The sequence below is a fragment of the Neopsephotus bourkii genome, unplaced genomic scaffold (assembly GCF_033783945.1).
Source record: "Neopsephotus bourkii isolate Nb327-2 ecotype Australia unplaced genomic scaffold, CSIRO-AGI_Nbou_v1 NB_663, whole genome shotgun sequence".
In the NCBI taxonomy this organism is placed as follows: domain Eukaryota; kingdom Metazoa; phylum Chordata; class Aves; order Psittaciformes; family Psittacidae; genus Neopsephotus; species Neopsephotus bourkii.
In genome coordinates this window covers 1,486,976-1,497,945 of record NW_026901162.1, presented here as the reverse complement: position 1 = coordinate 1,497,945, position 10,970 = coordinate 1,486,976, and the positions used below count along the sequence as shown (strand labels likewise).

The following is a 10,970-nucleotide window of genomic DNA, read 5'->3' as shown; positions in this document are numbered from 1 at the left end:
CTGCAGTGATCCCCACAACACAGAGAAGGGATGGGAGGTCCCAGGACTAGAGGAGCTGATGGGCCTGGGCAATGGAGACTGCTCTGAGAGCTCCAAAGAAAGCAGATACTTTCCAGTACAGCTCTTCTCAGTGGAGTGCTGGCTGGGAAGAGTAATGCAGTTATGGATTCCAGTTATGCTACTGTAAAGGTTAATATATACCAGAGTGCCTCTAAAAGTGTTGGGTTGTTGAACCTCCATCCTTGGAGACATTCAAGACTCCTGTGCCAGGCATTGGGTAACCTGATTTAAGCAGGGTTTTGGACCAGATGTTTTTCCAGCCCTTGCTATCTTGGGAGCGGGCCACTTTGCCAATACATTTAGCTCATAGCCACCAGGTTCATGATCACAGAAAAGCAGACCACATTAACACTAAAAACTGACCAGCTCCATTAGAGAGCTGATGCAGCTTAGGAAGCTACTAGCAGAATTTGGAGGTGGGATGCCAGTTACAAGAAGGGGGTGGGGGGGAAACAGCAGTGAAACTATTCCCAAGCAAATACTTGTTGCTGGGGTGGTGGGGCAAAAGGAACAAAAACCAGAAGGAAAAATAGAAGGAAATAAAAGAGAAGCAGGTTGCTTTTCTAAAGGTCTCCCTTTGGCTTTGAAACAGCCAACATCAGGGATAGCAAGTGGATGCAGTTGGTATTCAGAAAAGCCACTAAAGGGAGATCCTGAGCAACCAGAGTGGGCTCTGGGGCCAATAACCCAAAGGAATTTGTGAGGAACCTGAAACAAGGAAGTGTCTGAAGGATTTTTCTTTTCCTGCTACTAAGAGAGAAACTGTGTTATTCTGGAAACTGGCGCAGAGGCTGTGACATCTGTCACATGGAAGATGGAGACTGTAAGTCTAAGGGTGCCCTCCTGGCTGGAGTCTGTAAGCACAGATGTTTAAGGGATTAATACTGCTCTGCGTGGCAGAGGTTCTCCTGCAGAATTACCAGGAAAAAGAGGTAATAAACATCCCTCTCCAGAGCTGGCTTCTTCCTGCAAGTCTCCATGCTGCTCCCTTTGAACCAGGCAGCGGTTTTGAAACTGAAGAATTTAAGAGCTGCTGCAGAGCGTCCCACAGTCTGTTGATTAGAGCAGGGCAGGGCTCACTAGATTGACTTGTTTTAACATGCTTTCAACGCAGGAGAAAAAAAGAAAATAATAAGAAGTAAACTCTGTGTTGCTGTTTCAGATATTATGACCCATCATCGTTTTGACAGTCTCCAACAATGGCATAAATGAACTGAGTAATCAAGGTATCACAGTATGCTAGAGATTGGAAGGGACCTCAAAAGATCATCTAGTCCAATCCCCCTGCTGGAGCAGGACCACCTAGATAAGGTTACACAGGAACGTGTCCAGGAGGGTTTTGAATGTCTCCAAAGAAGGAGATTCCACAACCTCCCTGGGCAGCCTGTTCCAGTGTTCCGTCACCCTCACTGAGAAGAAGTTTCTTCTCAGGTTTAAGTGGAACCTCTTGTGCTCCAATTTGTACCCATTACCCCTTGTCCTTTCATTGTTTGCCACTGAGAAGAGCCTGGCTCCATCCTCGTGACACTCCCCCTTTATATATTTATATACACTAATAAGGTCACCCCTCAATCTCCTCTTCTCCAAACTATAGAGACCCAGCTCCCTCAGTCTTTCCTCATAAGGGAGATGCTCCACTCCCTTAATCATCTTAGTTGCCCTGCGCTGGACTCTCTCCAGCAGGTCCCTGTCCTTCTTAAACTGAGGGGCCCAGAACTGGACACAATATTCCAGATGGGGTCTCACCAGGGCAGAGTAGAGGGGAAGGAGGACCTCTCTCGACCTACTAACCACCCCCTTCTAATACACCCCAGGATGCCATTGGCCTTCTTGGCCACAAGGGCACAGTGTCGGCTCATGGTCACCCTGTTGTCCACCAGGACCCCCAGGTCCCTCTCCCCTACACTGCTCTCTAACAGGTCGTTCCCCAGCCTATACTGGAACCTGGGGTTGTTCCTGCTCAGATGCAGGACTCTACACTTTCCCTTGTTATATTTCATCAAGTTATTCCCCGCCCAGCTCTCCAGCCTGTCCAGGTCTCACTGGATGGCAGCACAGCCTTCTGGCGTGTCGGCCACCCCTCCCAGCTTAGTGTCATCAGCAAACTTGCTGATAGTACACTCAATTCCCTCATCTAAATCGTTGATGAATATATTAAATAATACTGGTCCCAGTACCGACCCTTGAGGCACTCCACTAGATACAGGCCTCCAACTAGACTCCGCCCCATAGACTACAACTCTCTGGCTTCTCTCCTTCAGCCAGTTCACAGTCCACCTCACTACCCGATCATCCAGACCACACTTCCTCAATTTAGCCGCAAGGATGCTGTGGGAGACCGTGTCAAACGCTTTGCTGAAGTCAAGGTAGACCACATCCACCGCTCTGCCATCATCCATCCACCGTGTTATTTCCTCATAAAAGGCTACAAGATTGGTCAAGCACGACTTCCCCTTGGTGAAGCCATGTTGACTGCCCCTCATAACCCTCTTATCCTTGATATGCCTTAGGATGGCACCAAGGATAAGGTGTTCCATCACTTTCCCAGGAATGGAGGTGAGACTAACCAGTCTATAGTTACCCGGGTCCTCCTTCTTGCCCTTTTTGAAGACAGGAGTGACATTTGCTTTCCTCCAGTCCTCAGGCACCTCTCCCGTTTCCCAAGACTTGGTAAAGATGATGGAGAGTGGTCTAGCAATGACCTCAGCCAGTTCCCTCAGCACCCGCAGGTGCATCCCATCTGGACCCATGGATTTATGGATGTAATGAGACCAGGTGTCCCGAAAAGCCTCATTCCAGAAAACAAGGATGGTAAATCACATGATGCCCCATGAGATGGCGTATTTTGCCAAATTACTGTTTCAGGGGAAGTGAACGTTTTCAGTAACCAGGATGTTGCTTCATCAGTTTCAAGCATTCAGGGTTCCAGTGCCAAGAACAACCCCTTCTTCCCCACCTCCTACCTTGCTATTTTGATTTTTAATTGGTGGTGTCTACCAAAGACTGGTGGTTACCTCTATTTGCTACCAAAAGGGCCCATTTTTTTCTCTTTAAAGGGCTTAAAAAACACTCATGGAGTAATGGGAAGGCTTCAGTGCCTTTTAAAATCACCATCAGACAGTCCTGTAGAGTCAAATGGTCAAACATCATTAAGAGTAAAACATCACTGGGACAACTCCTCAGTCTGAGTTTAAACTATTGCTGATCCCCCATGCTAATGCACAATACTCTGTCTTGTACCAGTGAGACACAAGACCAAAATACCATGAATTCAGTAAGGAGATTTCTTTTTGGCATGGCAATGCAACACAAGAGTATTCTGTCTTGTGTCTCTGGGACTGGTGCTCAAAATAGCCAGATGGGCCACCAAGAAGACGTGGCTTTTTCATGTACCAGCAACCAGGCTGCACAGATGACCTGAGTTTGTTCATCTATGTATAGGTATTACCACTTGGTTTGTCTCACAAAACCTGCTTGGTCTGGCTCTGACAGTCAAACACTCAACACATGTGTTGGAGACTTGTGTTATAAACAAATGAACACCTACAGCAAGCCAAAGGCAGATCGACCTGCTGATGTTAACTGCAAAGATTGAAAGATGTGATTTTGTCCTTACCATGCACACGGGTTTGTCATATAATGAATTATATGATTCAGTACTAAGTATACTCATAACCATGATCACTTTGGCCAGATCAAATTGGAGCACTATTTTATAGCATATACTAGTTCTACATTAACACAGCTAAAAAAAAACCCAAGACTTTTCCCACTGGAAAGGATTACTTTTATTGAGATCTTCCTATAAATGTCAGATTCTATTTCTTCATCACCATTTAAGCTCTCTTATTCCAGCTGCTGCCTTCTATGAAATGAGGCTAATAACAGCACCAGTAACAGCTGGGTGATTAACTCCTAACAACTGTAAAATGCTCTGGTATGAACAGAAGATGTGTGTATTTCTCCTTGGTGTTTCTAGGTTGAATATGTTCTTCCTTGAAAGAAGATGACTTCTGCTGCCTGAAAACTTTGTGTCCTTTCTCCCCTTTTCCCCCACCCCTTCCATTCATTTCATAATGAAGTAGAGAATACTATGACATTTCTTAATTTAAAAATGAAAACCAGCATTTTGGGTACAGGGAGCCCTCAGGCACATATTCTATGCAGGCTGAGCAGGGTTGGACAAAGACCACTACAGCAATAAGGGACCCACCCAGCCCCACTGTGAGCTGCCAGGGGCATTTCAGCTACCCTGATGCAGCTGAGTGTGGAGGTCCCTTTGGTTGCCAACCTGCCTGTGGCCATAAGTGCCCATGGTTACCAGTCATTGCATGTAGAGTGGTCTTGGCCAGTTTCAAAAAGTCTGAGAGATGGGATTTCATCTTGGCTGTTCAGACCACCATGAGGATATTTAGAGGTTGACTGGCCATGCAGATGTGTTTCCAACATTTAGAAGTCAGGTTTAATTTCTTCATATTTAAATAAAACACAAAGAAGATGAGGTACCATTTTCATTAAATCAGTTTGGATAAAAGCAGCGAGTAGAAAAGAAAGACCCAGAACAAGAAATGCAGAAATTACATACACATCCTCAAACCGCATTACCCCATCAAATGCTTACTTGCTTCCATGCCTTGAAGTTTATCCCTGCAGATGCTGCACTAACATCAATTAGCTGTTAGACATTTCAAGTCCTGTGCTTCTGCTGCTCCCATTTAGCCATTTCTTTTAGAGGCTGTTTGCTTTTCCAGCCAATGAACATGTGATTCAAGCAGAGACAGAAGCAGCGTGGGACACATTCAAACACCCCCCTGTGGGGATCACCCCATCAGGATATCTGCATCTGGGCTGGGAGCCACAGAAAGAATAAAACTTCTTCTGTCTGTTGTGCACATCTCTGTTATAGGTTATATCGATCTGACAAAAAGCATCCCCACTGAAGCACTGGACATGCACACAATGGATGAACAGAGCCTGGCAAAAGCAGACAAACTGCAGCCAGTGATGAGAGTCCAAGAGACGGGGCCAAGAATGCTCCATGATGGGAGTTCTGCTCGGAGGTTGTCGTGGTGGGTTTCAGTGGTGAGTGGCTGGGCGCTCCATGGTGTGTGCCAGCTGCAGATCTGCTCAGGTTAGGGGGTACCCAGAGGCTGGGATCCTCCATGATTGGGAAAGATGGTCCTGAGGTTCAGGTTTGCTCTGGAGCTTGCCTGCTCCCCACCGGCCCTGTGAAGGGCTGCTCTTGAGATGGGAAGCTCTGCTCCACACCCCGGAGCAGCAATCCCAGAATGGCCAGGACTTCCTGCAGGCCCTGCCCAGTGTGGGCACTGCACCCCCGGAGCACCCAGCGGCGCCTGGCCAGCTGCCCCCAGCACAGCTTCTCCCCCAGCTCGGCCGGAGCCAGCGCTCCCGGCACCTCCTGCTTGTTGGCCAGCAGGAGGACAGGGATGCCAGCCATGCTGGGGTGGCTCAGGGCATCCTCCAGCGCTGCCGCCGCCTCAGGCAGCCGCGCTGTGTCTGTGCTGTCGAGCACGAAGATGAGGGTGTTGGTGTCCTCCAGGTAGTCAGGCCAGCTTGCCCGCAGGCTGCCTTGTCCGCCGATGTCCCAGAGGGTGAAGGATACACCACAGGGGGTCTGCAGAGACTCCACGTTGAAGCCGACCGTTGGGCAGGTCTCCACAGCCTGGCCGCTCTTGAGTTTGTACAGAAGGGTGGATTTGCCAGCCAAGTCGAGCCCCAACATGACAACTCGAGCATCTCTTTTGCGCCGGTCTTTGGAGATCAGCTTCCCCATCAAGATGCTGCCGCAACTGTAGCACAAAAATTGCAGCCAAAAGAAGAAAGCGAGTGTATTTCCTCGATAATGTCAGTTAGTAAGAGTGCTCAGTCCTGCCTCTCTGAGAGAGCACTTAGGTTTGCTGAAGAAAGACAGGCAGCTTGCTTTTGCTTGTCTTCGTAGCTAAAATGAGGTGAGAGCTATTATTTATGAGGTGCGGAACAGAGCCAGGGAGCACCATTTGAAACAGTTCTTATACCCCAGCTCTGCTGCTGCTCACTTCCATTTTCATCCATGACTTGATCAGTGCGAAAGAGAGCTAGCACTCTGCAGGAAGAGGTGGAGAGATGCTGGAACAAGTTTCCCCTTCACCATGTCCAGAAATAAATAAGCTTTTGTTCATTGGCTTCTCAAGAGGAAATCCACCCCCGGCAGGACAGGACAAGGAGGAACCCGGGTTTCAAACCAGTGTTACTCTGGGAATCTGCTGAATCACAGCTTAAGGGTGTGGATTTAAACATGAGCAACAAGAGAACTCACCATTTTTCTGCCAGTCTCGTGTTAAAAAGTACAATACCAACCTCTGCAGCATCAGCTTTTGCTGCCTGCTGTGCAGAGAGAAATGCCAGCAATTTAAAAAATGCACACAAGCATGTTTTTTAACGTCTCATTGAAATACAACCAGTAAAAACGCCTTCCCTGAGGTGAAAATCTACAAGGTATTTACTACATTTTAACTTTTGTAAGGGAAGCCACGTCAGTCGGTGGCTGAGGGGGTAAAAGAATACTCTAAAAGAAGGAAAAAATGTTTTAACAAGGCAGCACACTTGAACTTTACACGCCAGAAGCAAAAATGTGCTGCTGAAACAGCTCCCAGAGTCACTTCTGCAAGAGCAGCACCAGGCAGAGTCCCAGCAAAGCTGGTATTTACCTTCTTTATTGGTTGGGGTTTGTTCCTAAAGGCTGCTCAGAGTCATGCAGAACTACAAGCAGCTGCACATCTCATGTCATGACGTTAACACAGAGCTGTTCTCCAGCCACCTTTGAAAAGACCTCCAGTTAGAATGGATTCGGCTGAAAGGGAACTTAAAGCTCATGTAGTTCAAACCCCTTTGCCGTAGGCAGAGGCACTTCCACTACACCAGATTGCTCAAAGCCCCATCCAACATGGCCTTGTGATCATTGGCAAACTTCATCAGGGTTCATTTGGTCCTGTCACCCACATCACTTATGTTACCACTGTCAGGCTTTTGGTTAGTTCAACAGCTAATGTTTATTTACAGCAGCTGTTGCAAAGTAAGCTAACGGCATAAATGCTCCACCACGCATGGGATACATCATGCACTGTTTGTTTGTGTGTGATCTTTTCTGAAACCAGTCTGTAAGTGCAAAAAGGGCAGGAGAATCTCTAAATGAGAATAAAAAACGATAACTGCAGTGTGTAGCACATCCTAGCCCTTCAGAGGACTCCTTGTATATTCTGAAATGCGTGCTTCTGCTCAAGGGTTACCCACTTGTCCGTGTTCTTCATTTTTTACATCAAGTTACATTGGTGTGTGGCTCCTTAACCTGCTTGTTCTCCATTTTGGGAAAGCCTGCCTGCCCCTACTGCATTGTACTATAAGGTTAACACAGCTGGTATTTTTTATGTACTAATAGGTCAAGTGAATTGTCTCTTGGTCTTTTTGTGTTTCTCCTGCCTTTGCTACTTCTCATCTTCTCTGAGGCTTGACAGGTGGCTGTGTAACCAGTGTTACACCTGACCCAACATTCTTAGCACTGTAATTTCTTTTAAGTAAACTAAAACGTAGATACAGAAAGCAAGGCTGGAGATTCTAACATCTGATGAGTAACTGAGTATTTGAAATATGATGTAATGAAGTCTTTATTGCGTCATTCTCTAACAGGCTACAGAAGCACGCTGCTTCTGTAAAAATGATATAAAAATAAAAAGAAGACATAAAGACAGAATAAAGATTGCAACCAGGGTACAGTTTTACTGAAATTTGCTTTTGGGTTTTCTATGGCACGGAGTCTCTTGCTGGAGCAGAAAGACCATATGCTTAATAATTCAGAAACTGTGTTCAGAGACAAGGACAGCTCCTACCCTACCTATGTCTTACATGGGTGGAACTAATGTCTCTGAATTTACAGGAGCAAAGCCAGTGGTCACTAACATTCACAGTTTCATAGAATTACAGACTATTTATTTGTTTCTGTTTGTTAGGCATGCATCTCCCTGTATCCTAGATATTCATCACAAAGAGCAATAACCAGGACTAGTACTGAATCCCCCTCCTCCCCATGCCCTAATTATTCCAGTAACTGGAATTTTGTCTTGATCACTATATTCATTGTCAAAGCACTTTGCTCTCACACCGGAGGCACAGACAGGAGAAAGGAAGAGACTTGAAACTGCAAGAAGTTTCTACTGGTTATAAAGAAGACATTTTTTATTATGAAGATGGTGAGATGCTGGCACAGGCTGCCCAGAGAAGCTGTGGCTGCCCCATCCCTGGCAGTGCTCAAGGCCAGGTTGGATGGGGCTTTGAGCAACCTGGTCTAGTGGGAGGTGTCCCTGCCCATGGCAGGGAGGTTGGAACTATGCTCAATACTGCATACATGCTGTTTTTACATTAGAAACTAGTTATGATACAGCTCTGACTATCTTGAAATGCCTTAATTACAATTCTACCATTATTCTTAATGTTTCTAATTGAAAAGCAAATTAAGAGCAAAAAACAGGTACATCTACAAAAGTGTCAGCGTTACGTGTGCCAAAACCACCCTCTCACGTATCTTAGTGTTTGCTTCTCCACCTGCTGAATGTAAGAGCTACGAACCAATGACTGTTTTTTTCATTTTCTTTTACTATTCCTTCAGTTGCAATCAAGAAGAACACCTGCAGAGGCTATTGAATGGTGCTTAACCATACTGCCTACCTGCACTATGTATCATACAGGTAGTATCTATTACTTCTGTGGGAAGTAAAAATTATAGCTTGGAGGTACACTGACAAAGCTCCCCTCTCCAGATTAGACTGGAGGAAATTGCAATATACAAATCCAGCTCCCCTTAAGGGGCCTTCCTTCATTCCAGTTCCACAGGAAAACAAAATATGTGATTAAAATGACCGTGATGTAAGCATGGACCTGAAAATGCACTTCCTACAACTTGGTAAGTTCCAAAACAACAGTGGAGTCTCACTGAGCACTCCTCAGACTTGGGGATTCTGGATGCAAGGCTCTGTTTTATCATTTGGTTCTATTTTTTATCTTACCTTACATGTTTAGGACATTTTTATAACAATAAAGGAAAGTTATTGAAAAGATACTGGAAATTATCAACAAGAATGAAAGCTACAAACTGATCTTTACTAAGTGGTGAAACGGATGACAGCAAAAAAACCCTGTGAAAATCCAGACTGCATTTTATCTGGCTGGCCACAGAGTGTCAATATTATCCCACACATTTCTCTATGGAGAGACTATCAGTGGAATCAACTCCTGCCAAACGGCAGATGTCAGAGTCCCTGTTTTGATTAGGGGAGAACTTAGAGCCCTGAGGCCTTTGGCACCATTTTGCAGCGGTATCACTTTGAAAGAGATTTTGCTGAATAACAGCTGTTTGTGTAGCTTGTGTACCTGTTCTTACACATCCACAGAAAGTTGATGGTGAGGACTGCAGAACAGAGTTGGAATTAAGATGCCAGCTCCATGCAGGTGACATTTAGCTCCAGATAGTTTATATATCAGATTTAGCTGGCACCATAACCTAGGGCTCTGCAGTTTGAGGGAAAACAGTTAATCAATTGGTGGAAAAAAATAATGCTGAATGAGGAGAGAAACACTTTGAATAATGTTCTTCTTCCAATATCCTTTAACAGGTCACTGACAGTTGCCATCATGACTCTTCATTGTGGTCACTTATAGAGCTGCAGATACAGAACAGAGCTTTTAATCTACAACTGACAAGATTATAAATCCTCCTAAACCTGGATTTACCTAGGACTACACACACTTTTGTGATATTCAGTCTGGACAATGGCTAGCTAGGAACGAAACTACTGATTTAAAGTGCATTAAGGTTTGGGGTGTAATTCCAGGCTGTGCTATTGTCCATTTTCAATCTCCAGTGTTCCCAGTTTGGTCACTTGAGAAAAGCACATCAAAGTCACCTGCTACTGTTACCAAGGGAGATGTTAGTTGAGACTATCAATGTAAGAGAGAGGGTAAGGCCAGCGTCTCAGCTGACCCACCAAAGTCAGCAAGAGTTACACACATTGTCTGTATACTGTCTTTAGCAATATTTCCTTTTATTCCACAAAACGTGTCTCTGAAAGTCATGGTTTTGTCTAGCTGGCGTATTTAATGCTTTCATAACATTTCCAAGACGGATATAAGGTTTCATATCCCTTTCCTTCAAGAAAATATGATTGGGGGATGGTTGCTTTTTGTTATCATTGGCTTTCACAAAAAAACAAACTGAAAGACAAAGAACTGAAACTAGTTATTTGAAAGATTATAAAATTACTTCTGCTCCATACAGAGCAATTTTTTCAGCTGTTTCAGCCAATTGTAAAGTTCAGGCATGGTATAAACTGCCAACAACCACTGTTTAAGGACCTACTGCACAGAGTAAAAACTGATTAGCGATAACTAGTAACAAGAAACAAACCCACATGAATAAAAAAACCTGACTGGGGGTTTGTGTTCCAGTACTTGCTAGAACAACCAGGTTTCTTGTGTATCATAACTAAGCAGGTCTGTCCTACAGGTACTAAATAGGATCAAAATTCTGTTTACACAGCTCCACCTTCAGCACCACTCCCTAGCACTGTCAGCAAAGGCAGTTGCTCTTGGTCGATGATTCCTCCGTGAAGCTACAAACACAAGCTGAAAATAAGCGTTGTGTATGTTCCCATTCTGGCTCTTTTAGGGCTTCCCGTGGAGGCTCTGATGACACTTTTCAACATATCTCCTTATTTATGCCTTCTCTTTCTGTTGCTCCAGAATTTGCACAGCCAATTTAGCAGTGCTTTGCTGATGCCAGCTAAGGTCACTCAAGAGCACAGCAAGCAGGAACTTAGCAGGGAACATCTCTTTTTGCCCCAGACCTACTGCTGTGCTTTCCT

At 45.2% G+C, this 10,970-nt stretch overlaps 1 protein-coding gene across 1 annotated transcript; it reads right to left on the bottom strand.

The window, feature by feature from the left end:
• Positions 1 to 4,516: 4,516 nt before the first annotated feature.
• ARL11 (ADP ribosylation factor like GTPase 11) lies at positions 4,517 to 6,646 on the bottom strand. The gene has a single exon (XM_061353055.1). The coding sequence runs from the start codon at positions 5,852 to 5,854 to the stop codon at positions 5,249 to 5,251; it is 606 nt and encodes a 201-aa protein (XP_061209039.1). The 5' UTR covers positions 5,855 to 6,646; the 3' UTR covers positions 4,517 to 5,248.
• Positions 6,647 to 10,970: the final 4,324 nt, after the last annotated feature.

Excerpts from the sequence above, each read along its gene's own strand:
- ARL11 (XM_061353055.1), bottom strand. The coding sequence starts at position 5,854 with ATGGGGAAGCTGATCTCCAAAGACCGGCGCAAAAGAGATGCTCGAGTT.